The sequence below is a fragment of the Lolium perenne genome, chromosome 2, assembly GCF_019359855.2.
Source record: "Lolium perenne isolate Kyuss_39 chromosome 2, Kyuss_2.0, whole genome shotgun sequence".
In the NCBI taxonomy this organism is placed as follows: Eukaryota; Viridiplantae; Streptophyta; class Magnoliopsida; order Poales; family Poaceae; genus Lolium; species Lolium perenne.
In genome coordinates this window covers 11,886,220-11,906,577 of record NC_067245.2, presented here as the reverse complement: position 1 = coordinate 11,906,577, position 20,358 = coordinate 11,886,220, and the positions used below count along the sequence as shown (strand labels likewise).

Below are 20,358 nucleotides of genomic sequence, written 5' to 3'. Positions count from 1 at the left end.
CGGGGAAGTGCCCCCGGAAGGCTCCTCCATCGACACCACCGCCATCTTCATCACCGCTGCTGTCTCCCATGAGGAGGGAGTAGTTCTCCATCGAGGCTCGGGGCCGTACCGGTAGCTATGTGGTTCATCTCTCTCCTATGTACTTCAATACAATAATCTCATGAGCTGCCTTACATGATTGAGATTCATATGATGATACTTGTAATCTAGATGTCATTATGCTAGTCAAGTGGATTTTACTTATGTGATCTCCGGAGACTCCTTGTCCCACGTGTGTAAAGGTGACAGTGTGTGCACCGTGTGGGTCTCTTAGGCTATATTTCACAGAATACTTATTCACTGTTATGAATGGCATAGTGAAGTGCTTATTTATATCTCTTTATGATTGCAATGTGTTTTGTATCACAATTTATCTGTGTGCTACTCTAGTGATGTTATTAAAGTAGTTTATTCCTCCTGCACGGTGTAATGGTGATAGTGTGTGCATCGTGTAGTACTTGACGTAGGCTATGATTGTGATCTCTTGTAGATTATGAAGTTAACTATTACTATGATGGTATTGATGTGATCTATTCCTCCTTTCGTAGCGTGAAGATGACAGTGTGCATGCTATGTTAGTACTTGGTTTAGTTGTGTTGATCTGTCGTGCACTCTAAGGTTATTTAAATATGAACATCGAATATTGTGGAGCTTGTTAACTCCGACATTGAGGGTTCGTGTAATCCTACACAGTTAGTGGTGTTTATCATCCAACAAGAGAGTGTAGAGTCTAGCATCTATCTATTTATTCTGTTATGTGATCAATGTTGAGAGTGTCCACTAGTGAAAGTATGATCCCTAGGCCTTGTTCCTAAATACTGCTATCGCTGCTTGTTTACTGTTTTACTGCGTTTCTATTGCCTGCAATATTACCACCATCAACTACACGCCAGCAAGCAAATTTTTGGTGCCGTTGCTACTGCTCATACTTATTCATACCACCTGTATTTCACTATTTCTTCGCCGAACTAGTGCACCTATTAGATGTGTTGGGGACACAAGAGACTTCTTGCTTTGTGGTTGCAGGGTTGCATGAGAGGGATATCTTTGACCTCTTCCTCCCTGAGTTCGATAAACCTTGGGTGATCCACTTAAGGAAAACTTGCTGCTGTTCTACAAACCTCTGCTCTTGGAGGCCCAACACTGTCTACAAGAATAGAAGCACCCGTAGACATCACCTGCCAACGCTGCTGTCATGCGTCCTTTGAGGTCTCCCGGTGGGGATGCTCTTAAGTCCCCCCTCCCTTCCACCTGTTAGATTCAAAAACATACCATTTGCGAACATAGTTTTAAAAATCGGACCGGACTAGTGGTCCAAAAAAAAACCCCCAGAACCGACGCCTTATCTGATTTTGTAAAAGTCTGACAAAAAAAATCCTGAAAATATTGTCTTTTCATCCTAATTAATTTGAATCCGTGACCAAGAACTAAGCAGCAAGCACTACGCACAAGGCCGAACACCATCTGCACTACGCTTTGTTTGTGAGTTAGTAGCAAGTAGCAACTACACGCAATATATTGGATTTGGATCTAATTTTTTCCAAGATTAGCATAATTATTCATTCAAATTTACGGGTTTTTTTTGTCGCAATTGAACCAGTTGAGCCGGTGGTTGGACCGGTGAACCAATGAATCAGTCACCTCACTAGTTCACTCGAAGGTTTGGTTTCAAAATTGTGGTTGTGAATACAGAATATGAGCATCAAGGTTCAGCAGCCACCGCCCACGGGTACCTCCCCAAAACTAGATTCAGGGGAGACAACGGTACACGACCAGGATTGTACGAGGACAATCCTATACACGGACCTGGTCGGTGCTAGAAGGCACCGCACACCCTAGTCGGGTATTGGGCCTGGCCCATTTTCATTTTTTTGTTTTCCGTTTCCGTTTTCTCTTTTGTTTTTTCTATGTTTTCTTTTTTGTTTCCTTTAATTTTTTTTGTTTATTTTCCTTTTTGTTCAAAATCGAAAAAGTTTAAATTTGAAAATAGTTCAAATTTAGAAAATGTTCAAATTTGAGAAATATTCAAGTTTGAAAAGTGTTCAAATTCAAAAAAAGTTCAAAGATAAAAATTATTCTTATTCGAAAATCTTATTCTAAAAATGTTCAAATTTAAAATATGTTCATTTTCAAAAAATATTCAAAGTTTGAAAAAAATCAAAATTTTGAAAAACGTTCAATCAAAAAAATGTTAAATTTTGTTTTTTTGAAAAAATCAGATTGTTTTAGAAAAAAAAATAAAAACTTCATGGTTTAAAAAAATCGGATTTAAAATTATTTCAGCTTTTAAAAAATAAAATATATAGAGAAAAGAAGAAAAAACAGAATAATAAGAAATAAAACGAGCTTACCTGATGGGCCGCGGGCCACTATACACCCTCCTGGTTTGGGGGTGTCGTCGTGATAAGGAGCCCAATAAAAAAAACAATAATACAACGGGATCTGACCACATCGCGCACACACGCCCTCCCCGTCGCCCAACCACGTCGGGGCTCTCGCCGGAACGGAAACCTTGCCGCCGGCAGCCTTCCTCTCCACCCGCACCGCGCACGCTCAATCCTCTCTACCCCCTCCTCCCCCCCGCCGCCCCCGAATCCATCCTCCACGCGACCGCCCCCGCCGTCTCCCCCGCCGGACTCGCCGCGCCGCCCCTGTCCACGCCTCCTCCCGAGGCAAGAAGCAATCTAGGATGCTATCTAATCACTTATTCCGCTAACCCACATATATGCTTCTTCCTGCTAAGATTTTCATGCATTTGTGAGAAGGTGTCGAGCGGGGCAAATGGCGCAGATCCCGAACCTCGACAACTCGCCGCTCAATCTCACTGCCCTCAGGTCTCTTTATCCTGATCCCACTCACCTCCTCTCCGCCACTCTAAATTCTGACCCGTGTTCTCAATCTGTTTCAACACTCGCTTGCAGGGAGCAGTCACAGAAGGACCTACTCAACATAGTCAAGAGTGTACGTTTCTCCTCCCGCAACCCCCTCCGTAATCTACTCCACTCCTGTCGACACTCAAGCGTTCAACTTCCTTGTTCTGTATCAGATTAGGGGGAAGAAGTGCCTTGTCATCGATCCCAAGCTCGCCGGCACCCTCTCGCTGATCCTGCAGACCTCCGTGCTCAAGGTTTGGCGATACACCGTGCATCTGCTGTCAATGATGAAGCCGTAGCGTAGTTACTTCCTCCAACCCAACTTTTATTAGCTCAGACATGCTTTTTTCTTACATTGATCAGGAATATGGCGCGGAGCTGCGGATCCTGTCTGCTGACCCGCTGCAGACGGAGTGCCCTAAAGTGGTGTATCTTGTTCGCTCGCAACCCAACTACATGAAATTTGTTGCGAATCAAATTAAGAGCGACGAACCCAAAGGGCTACAGAGGGAATATTTTCTATATTTTGTACCACGCCGTACAGTTGCTTGTGAGAAGGTATATCTTAGTTTTTGTACATTTAAGTTTTACTAACGTATCTTGCTTGTGAGAAGGTATATCTTAGTTTTTGTACATTTAAATTTTACTAACGTATCTATGCGTTCTATACTTCTATTGATTTATTGGACATGGAATTTCCAGTATGTTGAAGTAGTTTACGAGACTCACCGCAATTTGATTGTTCTAGATCCCACTGTAATAAGAATGATGACTCGGACAATCACCAAAGCCCTGTGTGGATCTGTACTAGGAATCTGTCGATCCTCGTAGTTTACTGTGAGGAGTGAACATTCACCTTGTATGGAGGAAGTCTGCGCATGAGGGTAAATACCACAAGTATTTAAGCTTTGTTTGACTAGGTTCCAGAACTTCGTTAATCTGGGATAATTCGTTCAGTTTATTCCCCTAGTTCGCCTGTTAGGTTACTGTTAGAGAGCAAAGTATGCCCGCGTACTGAAACGTTGACATGTCAGGCACCAAGCCTTGTTTAAAAAATATGTCTGGCGTCAAAAGTATCACTTGTACATGTGTTCTTTTCATTGCTGGTAATGCTTGTCAGGTCTGAAATGTTTTTTCCTGTCTGAACACCATAAATCTTTGTATGATTGGTTGTTTTGCTTCCCAAGTATCTATGGTAGGTTTAAGAACTAATGTACCTTCTTGAAGGGGAATGTGCATTTCATTACTGTAGGTTGGACTTTTTTTTTACTGATTAGTCATATGAATATTTTCATGTCACAGTTCGATTGAGGTTTTCTAAGATTTCAGCTTGCATGCCACTTCAATGTTCTTTAAAGATGGGGCCTTGGCTGTGTGAGGTTGCTAAGTACCATTACTTGTATAAGATAGATAAAGTTAAAATTATATTTTGTGAAATACCCAGAAACGGGGAGTGATGTTTTGACTCTTGGGTGCATATCCTCCCTTTATTTTGAAATGCATCTTTGGTACATTTTGAAATGCAAAAAAATTTCAAACGAAAAATTCACGTGTACATCTTCCCATGCTAAGTGTGCACAAAGTCTTTCCATGAAAAATCAACTTGTCGTTTGGCTGTGTAAAAAAGATAAATTTTGGTGCTAAAAATAATGGTTTTTGTGAGACATGTTTTGTCTTTTTTACATCGACCACAAAAAATCTGTTTTTCGCGAAACTGTATGAACACACATAAATTCTTGAGATATACATGCGGATTTTTTTGTTGGAATATTTTAACAATTAGAAATACTTCTTTTTGGGTGGAGGGAGCATATGCACTCTGGGAGCCGAATTGAATTTCCCTTATGTCATATATCTGCAATGCTACTTACCAAATATCTAACTTTGAACGACAAGAACAATCGTAAGTTACATCTTGAGGAGTAAATGTTTAGAAATTAGCAAATAAATCATTCATAGCCCATATGCAATTATTATGCCTTCTGATGCTTTTATTTGCCAAAATTAGTTGTGCTGTTTGAAGGTATATTCATAATAGTGCGGTGATAGATTATGTGTCAACTTCAGCTGGCTTATTGTGTTGGATAAGTTAGGCATCTTTTGTTATCATATTCTGGTGAGTTTTGCTTTACCTTTCTCGGGATGTCGAAACACACACTTAGTTATTGCACTCAGAATTTTGTAAGCTAGGACATATGCATCAACAAAATCCCTCAATAAGGCATCTTAAAAAATATTCATTGTTTGTTTTTGCTCCCACAGATTTTGGAGGAAGAGAAAGTTCACCAAAAGTTAACAATTGGAGAATATCCCTTGTATCTAGTTCCGTTGGATGAGGATGTCCTTTCTTTTGAGCTAGACTATTCCTTGCAGGTACTTGTGTAATTGTAGTGGCATTTTTTTAGATATTCTATTGGATCTCAATGGAGCATTTATGATTTTCAGGAATGCCTTATTGAAGGAGATACTAGTTCTGTCTGGCACGTTGCAAAAGCTATTCATAAGCTAGAGGTATGCTTGTCTTTCCATCCTGTATTTGTTAAGTTTTGTACTTGAAATGAGGGTTAATGCATTCAGGATGCATTTGTGTAAAGGCTGAAATATTGTTATGGACATACTAAGTTGTTATCTAAGTTTGCATGTATTACTTATCAACTTTACATCTGCAATCTCACAAGTTTCCTTGCATAATATTTCATTAACTAGAAGGTTTAACACTCGTATGTGGGATACTGACTTGCATAAAATTCTTGAAGTGACACTTACACTTATTACTCTTTCTTTTCCAGTTTGCCTTTGGAGTTATCCCCAATATTAGGGCCAAGGGCTTAGCATCATTCAAAGCTGCAGAGTTGCTGAACAATATGCAGCTTGAAGATCCTGTCAACATGGATAATGTAATGCCAACTGATCTCAAAATTTTGTTACTCAGATCTCTAAATTCAGCTGATCGCCTAAATTTTTCTGTTGCCTTTAGATGGGGATGCCAGAGATAGACACCCTCATTTTGCTAGACAGAGAGGTAATCTTGCTGTTGTATACTCTGTCATCATTCTTGCTTTTCTTGGCATGTATGAATTTTTTCACTTATGTTTGTTGTAAGTGATAAAATGTTAATTAAGTTATAGTGGTGTTAGATATTAGTGTGTGATACTTCTCTTCTGATGTGTGCTAATGTATCTTCTTTTACTCATTCAGGTGGATATGGTGACACCGATGTGTTCTCAGTTGACGTACGAAGGTCTATTGGACGAGGTAGGTCATGAAGTTCTGGACGCTGACATTGCTCAGAAGTCAGAAGTGTGTTTGATATTTTAGTTTCTTTGTTGAACCTTCATTGACAGCATGTGATTGTACAATTCTACAAGCTAGCATGCTTGTGGCATTTGAGTATTGCTTTCTCTAAATCTGGAGCCGATGCGAAACACCACATATTTCTCGTTCTCCTATCAGTTACCATGGTCAAAACAAGAAATGCTGCGTCCATCTTTATTGTGACTATTCTACCAGATTATACGTGCAGCAGGTGTAGGCTTGCAATGAGATCAGCAGTACGCAGTAAAATTTAGCAACCATAGAGCCATGGATAGGGACACACAGGAATGCAGGGTGCCACCAAACAGCACCCAAAACTTTGCTTGTGATATCAATGGTGGTGGCTCCTTCAGCCGTCATGTTTAATGCCTCAGTTCAAAAGAATATTTCATTTAGAATGCATGCACTCAAACTGCTGTGAATTTGACCGCACTGACGTGTTTAGATCAGCCTTACGATATAATTGTGTAGATTGATATATCAAAGTTTTTTTTGGAATATCGTGATTAAAGCTGTATATTGTAACTGTATGCCTGAATCATCTTCCCCGGAATGGACATGGTACAACACATTCTTCAGAGGTCTGCACAGATGCATAATGGAGTTGAGCTGTGTGGAATATCGCATGCTGCCTGAACTAACTGTGATATTATATAGCTGTTAAGTAGTGTCCAACGTGCTTTCGGTTGTTGTAATGCTTGTAGATACTTCCCCTATATATTCTCTTATCCTCCCTTGCTAGTTTATATGTGTTGTACGGATAGCAATGATCTTGTTAGATTTAATTGTATTACACCCTCTGATCCATAATAAGTGTCGGGGCATTAGTTCAATTTAGTCCAATTTTTTTAATTAAAGCTCAAACACTTGCTATTCTGGTGAATGATGAACCCGTTAACCTTAGGCCAACTTGAAGTGCATATGTAGCTGCATACTTACACATGTTCTGTGCAGCAGAGTGTTGTTGCTTAAGATTTTAGCTCTGTGGCTGGGTTGGTCTCCTTTTTTTCCCCTGTTTTATTCATTTGATTCTGGAGCATGATTCATTAGCACAGGTGTATCCACAATGCATGGATGACAGTGTTGCGATGTTCATTTCCTAAATCAATGCAATGCAAATGAACAGAATTTCCACCATTCTAACAATGTATTTCCAGTACGTACCTAGTACGTTCAATTAAATAACGCGGTTATGTTTTATTCGACAGATGTTGGAAATTCACAACGGAACCGTGGAAGTCGATTCGAGCATTATGGGGGCCCAACAAGATGGGAAAAAGGTCAAGGTTCCACTCAATTCAAGGTAACTATCTCTAGTATGTGCTATCTGGGAAAGAAGAAATAAATCTGCACTCATATTTTATATATTTCTACTAATATGTTTTGTTCCTGTGAATACGCCGTTATATTGATGGGCAAGCAGAAATAATATGCAAGAATGTTGCTTTGCTATTTTACAACTTCCTGATATACATTTGTGTATTAGTATTGTCAATCCTACAAGTATTGGTTTTCTTTTCCTTAGTGCATCTCCGATGACTCAGATTTTGCATATCTGCACTGGAAAGTTGATATACATTTTCCTTTCTTAATAGCCCCTCCGATCCATAATACGCGTCATTGATTTAGTACAAAGTTGTACTAAAGTTATACATTGACACTTATTATGGATCAGAGGGAGTACATTTTTCACACTTAAGAATGAAGCTTCTCTAATCTACATCGAACCTTATTAGATTGCAAGTTATATGTGTGCAACACTCCTCTGTACATAAGCATGCATTTTTTGTGAAATATGTGCCGGATATAGAGCTGCAAATTTATGTGGCTGCTCTTCTCCTTTCAGTGATAAGTTGTACAAGGAGATTCGAGACCTCAACTTGCATGTTGTAGTTCAGGTTTACTCCACTGGCCTTGCCTCTTTTTTTTTTTTTTTTTAAATGAATGAGCTTTGCACTAATGTTGTTGTTTTCTTGCTATCTACAAGCTGCCATAATATATATATCGATATATCGTGTTTTGGTTATCACAAACTGTTTCGTCTTCAGGTTGTGCGCCAAAAGGCAACATCTATTCAGCAAGATTATGCAGAAGTAAAATCCACCAATGTAAGTGTAAGAATTAGGATTTGCACTATGTTATGTATTCCTTGGAATTTATTGTCCTGTAGTGCATGTAATGATGTACATATGCCAACTAGGCCCATCGATTAGTAGGTTGCTCCCATTCTGTCCATGAATCTTGTATAAACTAGATGATTCCCCGCGCGTTGCTGCGGGTATTCTTACAATATATATTAGTAAACATTAAGAAATAAATAAAACAATGAATTAGTTGTTTCCATGTATTGTAGTTATTTCAATTTACAGAATGTACCATAATATGCCAATGCATGCAAAATTGCAGACCATGTATTCAGATGCATGCTAAGATTTACGTCCAAGAGTGCAATAGTTAAAATGTTTATATATGTTCGAACAGAACATATAACCCTTGTCAAACAATTCAAGAAAATTAAGATTATAACAATATATATATAGCAGAAGAAAATAACAAACGGATTGCTACTGGGTGAATTACTTTTCCAATTATAGGAGATACAAAGTGTGGGAGTTCAGATCTATAGCAAGGAATAAGATCGAGGCAGCAGAGTTGTCAGATCATTGGTGCCTACAATGGAATTTATGATTTTCCAAAGTATCATCTAGAAAATTAGAATCTTTAAAATTCCTCTGCAGTCATTATAACTGCACGGAGTGTTACTTTCGATTCTCTGAACATCACTGCAAGAATGAATGGTATCAATGAACCACAACCTCTCATTATAATGATGCACATATCATAGCTGCACATTCATGCATTTTTAAAATTGCCTTCATAGTCCGGGCTGCAGATCATCCAGTGTGGTCCTGAGAAACCCATCAATACAGACAAAATATAACCTTGATCCATATATTTCCGGAAATAAGGGAAAATTCTTAACATGAAGTGTTTGAATTAATCACCGTGATGGAAACATCTTAAGAGTTAAATATTCAACTTAGATCAACCATGAAGTAAAAGTGCTGGACGTTAGAGTTAGGACCTCACCTGCATAAACATTTCAGGTCAACTGTGGATACATATATACCACTCTGCAGCTGCAAAGAAGCAATTCAGTTTTCAACAAATTCTTTATTAATTTGAAAAAATGGTTAAAAGTAAAATTACACATATGGGAGGGGCCTAGGAATACACGTGAACATAAATATTGTTAGGCTAACAACTGAAGCTTTCCCTTTAGCAAAAAAAAACTGAAGCTTTCCTCCATTGTTATGTCCTTTTCTATTTACCATGAACATAGAAATACCAGCCCATATGAGTTCATCACTTACAGTAAGAATCTTCGATAAGTTATTCGGAACAGAATTGGGGATCAGCAAACTGAAACAGTTACTCTGAATTTTTGTTTTTATCTTGGTACAAAGCAGATGTAAATTCTGCAATAATAATTTAGGTTTGCACAGCGAGCCAGTAGCCAACCTTGACGTTGAGATACCCCTGCCACTCACGGAGGGAACTTTGTAGCCAAATATACAATATATGCTGTTAACAACTTGCCTGATCTAGTTGGGGCACCTGTGTCTATTTTATGCTCTGGATCAATGGCATGAATTCTGAGAAGTTCTTCCGTTGGACTGCAACAACCAGCAAACACTACAAGAATGGTAAAGCAGGAGTGCAGAATTGATAGTCCGATGTCAAACCCAAACTGAGACTCTTAATTATACAACAACAAAGATATCCAGGTCAATTTGCAACGCTGCATCTCAAATTGAAGTATAATCATACCTGGTTAATGGATCTCATCCTGAAATAACAGAAGCATGTAACACAATAGCTCGATGGAAGTTTCTATTACCAATTGCTAGTCTGCACTTTGAGTAAACTCTGGCTTCACTAAAAAAAAAAGTAAAGCTAATTGTACCTGGAAGGGTTCATATTTGCATGGCAGACGAATATAAGTTGGAGAGGGGTAAAACAGTAGAACATAAAATTCATTCTGTTTTCCTCTGAAATTATTAGAGGGGATCATCCAATCAAGAGCTCAACGTGTAGGCTTGTGCTCCTTCTCTGGTCATAGCTAGCTAGAGCGGACATGAGAGGGCTCTGATTCATGGACAGAGGAAAGATAGATGAAAGCACTGAACAAATGGGCAGAACCGCAGAACTGTTGGAGATCATGGTAGAGCCTCCACACGAATGGATACCGCACGTCTTGCAGTTGGAGCAAGGTCTTTATTGTCACGTAATGTCCCTTGGTCTACCTCCACACGAGGACTCTTCATATGGCTCCATTGGTTTTATCTCAGAGACAGTGAAGGAGAGGAGGAGGCATAATAACGGCAGTGTTTTTTATAGGGCTCGTTCCATCAGGTGGGCATCAAAGAAGATGGACCAACGGGTGCATATGGGCCAAATAAATGGGCTTCACGGAATAACTGAACCAAAAGGAAACCGACGAACATGCATCAAGGGGATGACCCTAAAAAAAATGCATCAAGGGGATGATGGCAGAACATAAATCGAATGCACAAACAGACCACGGGTTGCATGAAAATTGTTGAGGTGGCTTATTTGCTGAGGTGGATAGGCTGCATGTTGAGAGAAATAGGTTAGTGGGGATGATCTTCTTAGTTTTTTCGCGAAAACGCAAAAGCATTGCGTTTCGATGCATTGATAGAAAAGAAGGTTATATGTACAAGTCCCCTAGAGGACACACCCCGCCATACAACTCAACCCAAGAAAAACTAGTCTAAGGGAGGAGCTGACGAACACCCCGGGCTCCCGCGTCCACCCATTGCCGCGCAACCTAATGTCATTGAATAGGGACGCCATCGAAGGCCGCGCACTGTCAAAGAACGCCGCATTCCGGTGTTTCCAAATCCACCACGCCGTAAGCATGATAATCGACGTAGTTCCTTTGCGCAGTTGGCGGGGGGCGGTCCGCACAGCCTGCGACCACCACTCCGCGAAGTCACCCTCCACCGTGGGAGGATCTGAGGTGGATCCGATCCACGAGAGGACCTCAAACCACACCATCCTGGAGAAAGAGCACCCAGTGAGCAGGTGCGCCATGGTCTCCACAGCCTGGTCGCACAGCAGGCATGTAGGCGCATGCGGTAAGCCCCGCCTCGCCAGCCTCTCACCCGTCCAACATCTGTCCATGCAGGCCAGCCATATGAAGAACTTCACCCTTGGCGGCGCCCAAGATTTCCAATTCAGCCTCCAAGACCCTGACGTGATAGCCCCCTGGAAGAGGGTGTCATAGCAGGATCGAGCACTGTATCGGCCATCCATCGTCCAACACCATACCATCCTATCATGTTCCGCCGAAAGTTGCACACCGCGAAGCCTACCCCATAGCTGCACGTATAGGATATATAGGATATAACTACGTTGATAGAATACAATGCATATAGCTTTGAGAACTTTTATTTCCAAAGAGCTAAAGTGTATAAGCTCAGAGGACATGTCTGACGTATACTTGACTTATTTTTTGGGTCTCGAAATTGAATTGTTGGATGTACAGATGCTGGTGGTGTTTGATCTTACATTATCTTTTTGGGTAAAGTAGTGATGAACAGAACTGTTAGGATTAAATTTATTTCCTTTTTGAGAACTACATACAGTGCTTTGGATCACTCACCAGGAAATTTTCTGTTTAGCATTTGAAGTAGCTGCATGTGTGTCCCAGATTTCATAATTTTATGTGATGTTCATGTTACCCGAAATTATTTTACCTTTTTGATTGCATGTAAGTTAATTACATATTTTTCATAAACAGACACAGTCGGTTTCTGAGCTGAAGGATTTTGTGAAGAGGTTACACTCGCTACCGGAGATAGCCGTGAGTTATTTAAATACCTTCTTTTGTTTGCCTCCGCTTCCACTAACTATGACACATTCAATTATTCAGAGGCATGTTAATTTGGCACAACATTTGCAATCATTTGCGGCAAAACCCTCATTTCATGCCCGAGTAGAGATTGAACAAATAATATTGGAGGTGGAGAACTATGAAACGTGAGTTTGTTGTAGATACTTCTCATTAGTTTTCTTTTATTTACTTTTCCATTCATTTATTATGGTTTATTACTCACTCTCAATTCAATGTTCCTTAAGTTGTCTCATATCTGTAAAACAATACTTTCTGTATGCTTGCTTCTATTGGATGGTTCATTTTACACCCTGAAGGCCTGAACTTTTATGCTGCAGTCACTTTATAATCCCCTTAGGTACCTAAGGGTGTGTTTGTTTGGGCTTTTTTTGGCTTTCCAATGAAATAAGCCTCCAAAACGAACCAAACGGGGTAGCTTCTCTGTTGGCTTCCCGTGGCTTCTCTTTAGATAGGAAAACATTTTCTTAGTTAGGACATTTCGTTTGACGTTATTTACGGGTAGACTGCCACCCTGGGCTGAATCCTATGCATGCCGCCTCGAAACAGTATTCTCGTATTGGTATCCCCACTTGTTCGACCGAGCGTGACTGTGTGGGTCTCGTACAAGTTTTGTTTTGTTTTGTTTTGCATGCAAAGTTTCTTCCGCGAAGATTTTCTCATCAGCTGGATGGTTCTGACATCATTAGTACGTGTATAGTAACAGTACGAGTACGTGACAATACGTTTCAGCCATGCACGCGCAAACTGATCGTTCAACCAACATCTAGCGTACATGCACGTGAAGAATCCATCTCATAGACAAGTACAAATTCATCCATTGGCCACGTACGGTAGTCCGTATGCACATATGTAGTCCATCTGTTGCCTCCCAGGACCAGGACCAGCTCATACATATGGAGTACGGGAACTTTGCATATCAGTCTACCTCATACTTGATTCTTATATTCATAGATACAGTTATACACTTATATCAGCGCAAAATACATATTATCGATACTCTAGGGAATTCCAGAGAATTCATCTGTTCACAGCTAGACAACCAGTGGAGTTGCCAAACAGTGAAACTTGGAACAGCAGCTTTTCCTGCACAGCCAGCCACAGCCCAAACAAACAGCCCCGAAACATGTATTCTACCATCTAAGTTCTCGATACCAGATCAAATACCTCTGCATTATCAGAATTTAAGTCAATTTTGTCATGGGGCCTGACATGGAGGATTTCTAGCAAGTTGTATGATTAAAAAAGGGTGATCCCTTGCCATCAACAAGGGATCAGTGGTACACAAAGGCTTTCCTGTTAAGAAAATCGCATCTCCCTTTTCTATCAGTATGAGGATGTACCCTGTCCTTGGCAAGCTGGCCATGCTTCATCACCTCAAAACACATTCTATATGTAGTGTAATTGGTTGACTGGCAGATTCAACAAGAAATCATGCTAAGGAATGAACCAGTTACGTAATCTGCAGGCGAGGCAGTGGCAAACACTTCAAAGAAGAAAGGCCTTCTGCAGTTGGATCTAGCTGTACCAATCATCTGAGGGAGATCAAGATTGTCTTCAAGTGCGATTGATGGAATGCCAAAATTGCGTACCGAAATTACAGTTCCAGAAAAGATGATCCCTGGTTTCCAATAAATCATCATCACATAGGCGGCTCATGCCGTTATCATTGAGTGTGTTTTTCCTTGTGAGCATATTCTTCATGTTTAGGCGACATAAAGAAGAGGTGAGAGGTGGTCGATTTGTCTAAGCCCCCTACAGCAGTGGAAAGTTTTCCCTAGAACGCCATTAAGGAGGACTGAAGATGTGCCAGAAGTAAGGATATAGTTGATCCATCCTAGGAAGCGGTCATAAAAGCATAGTGTTTCAACATGGATAGGATCGCCTCATGTTCGATCATGTCAAAGGTTTTAGCATAGTCAAGTTTGAGAATAATTATCTCCCTTTTGGATTGGTGACATTGGTGTAGAAATACAAAACTCCAAGCAAGACAATCCTGAATTGTCCCGCTTTTGAGGATCGCCTTTTGAAGGCGGTCAGCGAGTAGTTTATTGAGTAGCTTAAGACAGGAGTTGAGAAGCTAGATGGGCCTATAGTCACCCAGATTTTCAGGGTTGGGAACCTTTGGGATCAGCGTGATATGGGAATTATTGATGCTTTGGAGGTTGACGGCGCCGTTGAGCCAGCACAGCTTCTTTGGGTTGGGAGGAGTTACTCCTCCAGCACCACTCCCTAACATCGACTAGTCCATGTATTTTTGCTTTTGCCTCATCTCCGTACTCGTCCCTGTGCAAGTCTGTCCAGTCTTCCTTGAGTCCCCCACACTGGGAACCTGTGGTGTCTGTGCTCAAGTTTCTGACTGCCAGATAAAATGGCCCTGCCTGTGAGAAGCTGCTTCTTGATGGTACATGACGCTATTGGTACTTTGTATATCTAGCTTTTAGGAGTAGCACAAATTTTATTCGTATGGTAGGGGACACTGTTGGTTCTCTGTATATCTAGTCTGTACTAGTAGAATAAAGTTATCCCTATGGCATATTGGATAATTTTATGCTCTCTTTTGTTTAAAAATATAAATAACTCATCCTTCTCGTTATTCTGCTGAGTAGTGGTATGTCTGGGCTTTAGATGTTCTATATGGTGGGCTGGGCTGCATACAGAGTCATAGGTGTAAACCAGTTCAGCAATGTGGTGGTGGAGAGTGAAATGGAGGTGGGAGCCTGTGCGGAAGCGTGAACATTACCTTGCCTACTAAAGGGTGGAAGTTCTTCGTTGCTTTTGTACACGGGTTTCGCATGCTTTCTTGGCCTCAACCTTAGCTTGATTGCTTTGCTGTAGTTCCATGTATTTTGTTGGTATAGTTACATAGACGATTGTATGTTGTCATCTTCTGATTTGCTGACATGTGAAGGGATAAAATGAAAAAAATGCTAATGGCAACTATTTTAACCTCTCAATAGTTATACTGTCGCATGGAGCAGTATAGTGTTTCATGCCTAATACAAAATAATATATATGTTCCAATGGCAGTCTAATATGCCATAGTGGTATAATAAAAGTTCCCTACAATATTTACTGAAGTTCATTCTAAGTCTTTGTTATTATCTTGTAGTATCAATTATGAATCTAGCTGTCAAATAGTTCCCTCTCATTTGTGTCGAAATATTAACTAAGCTAACCACATCCCCAGGTGTTTCGAGTACATTGAAGATATAATACAGAAGCAAGAACCTATTGAAACTGTTCTTCGCCTTCTAGTGTTATTCTCCCTTACAAATGCTGGGTTACCAAAGAAGAATTTTGACTACTTGAGGTATTTCTATATATTGTCATAAATCACTGTATTTCTTGGATTGCCATTGTTGCTTTTGTGTTAAACACTTTATTCATTTTCAAGTTTACAGATTTGCAACAGGCAAGATATGTATAGCTATATAAGTAATGCTGATAGGATCATGGTCTTACTTGCAAGGAGTGATCATTTTAATATATTCTCCTTAATTTTGGATGTGCTTTAGGAGTTTGTGTTGTGCATTTCGTCAAATGTGTTTTGCCACTTCCAGCATGTAGTTGATTTTTCACCTAACCTCTATCCTCATTGTCTATCCGTTTTCTGCTATTTGCTAGGAGGGAAATACTGCATAGTTATGGCTTTGAGCATATGTCCTTGCTATACAATCTGGAAAAAGCTGGCCTGGTTAAGAGGCAGGTTAGTCAAAGTAGCTTCTCAATGAACATGTTTTTTTTTTTTTGTTTTTGTTTCAGAACCTTCAGCTGCTCCTCACTGGTGTTTTATCCTGTTATTTGTTGCAGTTCTTTTCACATCAATTTCCCATAATATTATATCACTTTGTGCAGGAATCGAGGAGTAATTGGGTTGGTATTAGCAGAGCTCTGCAGCTTATAGTTGATATAAAGGATCCTGAAAAGTAATTATTATTGCTAAGACTCCATATTTACTTTGATTTGTATTTTCACGTTTTATTTACTTACAAAATAAAATTTTCATCTTTCTGAAGTGCAAGTTTAGTGATGTAATTATGGTTTAATCTCTGTTCATTTTTCTTACTAGTTAATTTCTGTTCTTAAAAAAAAATACTTGTATTGATCTTCAAGTGAATTTGACTTTTTGATATATGCCCAAATAGTTTCCTGGAGTTCTTAAGTTGTTGAGATGCAAAATAATTTCTCATTTTTAGTCACCTAAGTGACTTAAGCAAATTGGTACTCCCTCCGTCCAATGAAAGTTCATTGAAACTCGTTGATATATTTTTTGTGTGTTTGCATATGTTGAAAACGTTGTTTCTTCCCCTCATCATGTTATGCATAATATTTATAGTACTACTGCGAGCAGTGGTGGATCTAGCATAAAATGTTAGGGTGGTCCTCAATAATTTTTTTATTAATTATATATTTTTTTAATTTTTTTCTATGGTATATAGGCTAAATAGAAATTCCAGGGTGGTCCATGCACCACCCTGGCTATCCTATAGATCCGCCCCTGACTGCGAGCATTCATGCTTCTCATTATTGTACTTGTACATTTTTCACCAAGTTTCTATGATTACTTGTGGTCCCGAGTTGTCTTGGTCATGATAACAACTGTGACTTACATGTTCCTATTTTTATTCTCAGGCCTGATGATATATCATACATCTTTTCTGGATATGCCCCTCTTAGCATTCGCCTCGTTCAGCATGCAGTGAGGTCTGGATGGTAAGTGTACCCATCAGCTTATTTTCAAGGCTTTGTTTATGTTCATTAGAATGTAGTTTGCATGGAAAGATATGTTTAATTTCCCTAGGGAAGTTAGAATGTAGTTAGCATTAGAATTGTTTTCCATAAACTAAGATAAACATCGAACAGAGAACCGTGGAAAAAAAAATCTAGCTTGGTACCGATTTACAGAATGTAGATGTTAGTTGCATATGATTTTGTTAAATTTTGAACTCTTCTTCACTTATGGTGGTAACGAAATCAGTGGATGGTAGGAAGGAACAATGTCCCTTTTTTCGCTACACTTGTGTCATTCTTGAATGATATTCCTCGCAATACGGAAGTGACTTCCAGTTCCCTTTCTTACTATTACTCTTATTATTTCCATATAGAATGTAGTTTGGGGGAACTCGTTAATTATTCTTCACTAATATTTGACAAAAAGTTTATCTGTGTACCACTTCTCACAACAAGTTGTTTTTTATTTTTTTATCGATGATGTTATATTCAGCAAATGGTTTGCTTGAATGACCTTAATTAAAGGGTTAGAAGGTGGACACATGTTCAGAGTTTTTTCCGGATATTAACTTGTGCACCACTATCCAGGCGAACTATGGAAGATCTGTTAAAATTATTGCCAGGTCCACATCTGGATTTGAAAAGAGTTAGTGGATTTTGTCTATGTCGAAGTTCAATTTTTGGGGGAGCAGGATGTTTTTTTCGTAAGATATTGATCTAGTCTACTTATGTAGGGTGTTTCGTCCATTAGTTCTTCATCGGAAGTACTCCCAGGTTCTGTGGGACAACAGAGTACCGACCGGTAAATTGCCTTTATGTTAATTCTTGTTGCCACATTTTAGGACTGCTAGAGAAATGGAGAAGGATCCGGTTAACCCAATGATGTTTGCTTCATAGATTGGCTCGAATAATGGTGGCGCTGTTGTTGATTTGAATATCCCATTTCCCATGTTATTTCATGATCTTGTATTTATGGCAAGCAATTTTTTGTCGTGTGCGGAAAGGTAGACTGGCAAAATTGTGGTGTCTCCACATGGTTTGACCCCAAGCTATATGATGTCTGAAATGCATGAACTTAGTTCAACTTTTTGAACTAGTAGACCTTGTGATTGTGAGGATTGAAGGCAAGTGTAAGTAGCAGATCTTAGAGATGAGATAATATGTAGAGTACAGGGAAGAACGTCAGGAGTAAAACTAGTGAGATAGAAAACTAAGGGGAATAAGGCAAAGAAGATTAGTAGTAATAGTATCATTTGAGATTGCCGCCTATGATTAGTGTCACATGAGAAGCCAATGGTTATTGTAATGTAGTCAATTTTTGCCAGAACAGGATGACTGTTTTACCTTAATGTTTTTTCCGTTTCTGCTTACACAGTTTAGTTTTTTCTTCACCTGCATTTTTGTTATAAAAATGCCTGTTTGTTCTAGGGTTGGTCATCGCTCCCTGGTTCTGGTTGTATTTATTGGTGGTGTAACATCTGCTGAGATTGCTGCACTTCGATTTCTTAGTGCGCAGGTAAATATCAGCAAAATCATTTCCATTTTCTTTCAGATCTTTATAGAAAATGGACTCCAAGGTGTTATAAATTTGGTATATTTTGTACTATGAAAGTTCGAAAATAAAAGGAAAAACTTCATTATTGACTGATTTCTGCCCCATTTGTGTGGCCTCTAGGTTTAATACTTCAAATTAAGGTTTATCCACGTTACAATTAACTTACCTGATAATCTGGAGCTCCCTTTGCAGAAAACATACTCCCTCCGAAATATATTAGTTGTTGCTGGTTTAGTACAAAGTTGTACTAAATCAGTGACAACTAATATGGATCGGAAGGAGTAATTTTTTGAGGGCGAGCACTACCCACTTTATCCTTCTCGTATTGTTTTCATATTTTCCATGGCTATTTCTCTTTCGTGCTTATTTCTAAGTGATTGTTGGGTGTCTGACTGGAGATCAGTTTCTGCAGCCTGACATTATAATATCACACTCTAGCTTAGGTCACGAAAATCCTATCCGAATGCCTAGGTTTTGCTTACATATTCTGTGGCTTGTCTACTGCAGGAAGGGATGGGCTATGATTTCCTGGTTGCAACTACGAAGGTTATCACTGGCAACACGTTGCTGAGACCAATTATAGCCAGCAGCAAAGAGGGAATGATTTGATCGTATTTGTTGTGCATATCCGTTTTTTGATTGTACAAAGCAGCTCACACTCTGAGCCCCAGAGGGATTTCCATCTTTAGTTCTGACGCTGTTATTCTGAGTGGAAACTTTGAGGCCCGCGGTCTTCTGTCCATCAGATGAGCCTCGTTTTTCTGTGAGGTACTGCAGACAGTGTATATATTTATATCTCCTGTACAAATTGGGCTGAATTAATGAACGCATTAGTGCTAGATGGAGATGCCGCGTTCTCATTTTCCTGTATATTCCCGAAATACAGATCTTCATTTTTTCATCTTCTGTTTTCACCCTTTATATAATTTCTGTGTCAGGTATGCTCAGTTCTTTTTCTGTGTGTCAATAACAACGCTGGGTTGCAACAGCTGTAGTGCTGCTTTGGTTTGTGAGATTTTCTTAGTGCGCAGGTAAATAAAGCTATGAGTTTGAATAGGTGGAGTGATATGTTTATTTTATTATAATACTTGTCGCGTCAGGGAGCTCCGAGAAAAATAAAGTTGTTCCAATAATCATGCTGTTTCAACCTTGAAAAAATTGTACAGTTTTCTAGTAGGAGATTATTCACATTGGCAACATAAGCGTACAGAATCACCACGGAAAGACGTTTGCAGTGCCACACTGGAAATGGACATGGACATGGGTCTGGCTGTTCCCAGTTTTGCAGAAACCCCTTGACTTAATTTTGCATCGCACCAAACGACCCACAATGTGACTTGAGAGGGAATACCCCTAATTCCCAAATCGGGCCCCATCGACCAAATCTCTAGCTCGATACCGAGTGGCGGCGTGCTGAGTGGCACTGGGTGATGAGTGGTGGCGGCGTCAGGACTAGCGGCCGGAGTATGGTGATGAGTGGTGGCGGCGGGAGGGGCAGCAGGTTCAACAACACCTACGACAATGAGATATGGGAGGAGACTGCAGTGGTCTGCTGGGACGGTGGCTCCGGCAGCACAGTCTCCGGCGAGGTGAGCTTTCCCTCATTCCTGCACATGCTACATAATTTAGTGTCTTAATTTACTGAATTGGTGCACTTGTGCTTTAAATTTATGTAGAATGCTCATGAGATGAAGCAATCCAGAGAAGGGTTGCAAAATTGTCTAGTTGACAACAAGAGGAAGAAGCAAGAAGCAATGTTAGGGTGTGGTTGTAGGAGCTCAAATATTTTGAGAGTTACTGCAGAAAAGAATTTAAAGATAAGGAATAAAGTTGGAGAGTTGAAGGATGTGATTTTAAGGATGAAGATAGTGAAGAAATTGCACAAGACCGAGATGAAACAGGGA

The 20,358-nt window shown here is 39.8% G+C and overlaps 1 protein-coding gene across 2 annotated transcripts; it reads left to right on the top strand.

The window, feature by feature from the left end:
• The first annotated feature begins 2,477 nt into the window (after positions 1–2,477).
• On the top strand, positions 2,478–19,401 carry LOC127331161 (vacuolar protein-sorting-associated protein 33 homolog). 2 transcript variants are annotated; one of them, XM_051357219.2, is made up of 23 exons: positions 2,479–2,711; positions 2,805–2,873; positions 2,961–3,000; positions 3,086–3,166; positions 3,276–3,470; positions 5,175–5,285; positions 5,358–5,423; positions 5,702–5,809; positions 5,890–5,934; positions 6,111–6,167; positions 7,436–7,530; positions 8,074–8,125; positions 8,276–8,335; positions 12,055–12,117; positions 12,187–12,293; positions 15,356–15,478; positions 15,793–15,874; positions 16,024–16,094; positions 16,801–16,881; positions 17,488–17,545; positions 17,634–17,701; positions 18,328–18,415; positions 18,962–19,401. In XM_051357219.2, the coding sequence occupies exons 2-23, from the start codon at positions 2,821–2,823 to the stop codon at positions 19,061–19,063; spliced, it is 1,806 nt and encodes a 601-aa protein (XP_051213179.1). In that variant the 5' UTR covers positions 2,479–2,711; positions 2,805–2,820; the 3' UTR covers positions 19,064–19,401. The 2 variants fall into 2 exon arrangements, with proteins under 2 accessions (XP_051213180.1, XP_051213179.1); XM_051357220.2 differs by lacking the exons at positions 17,488–17,545; positions 17,634–17,701 and having other exon boundaries at positions 2,478–2,711.
• Positions 19,402–20,358: the final 957 nt, after the last annotated feature.

Bases quoted from the DNA above. Each gene is read 5' to 3' on its own strand.
- LOC127331161 (XM_051357219.2), top strand. From the start codon at position 2,821: ATGGCGCAGATCCCGAACCTCGACAACTCGCCGCTCAATCTCACTGCC. The intron at 5,810-5,889 runs GTAATGCCAACT...TGTTGCCTTTAG, and splicing joins ATCCTGTCAACATGGATAAT to ATGGGGATGCCAGAGATAGA. The intron at 5,935-6,110 runs GTAATCTTGCTG...TTACTCATTCAG, and splicing joins TCATTTTGCTAGACAGAGAG to GTGGATATGGTGACACCGAT.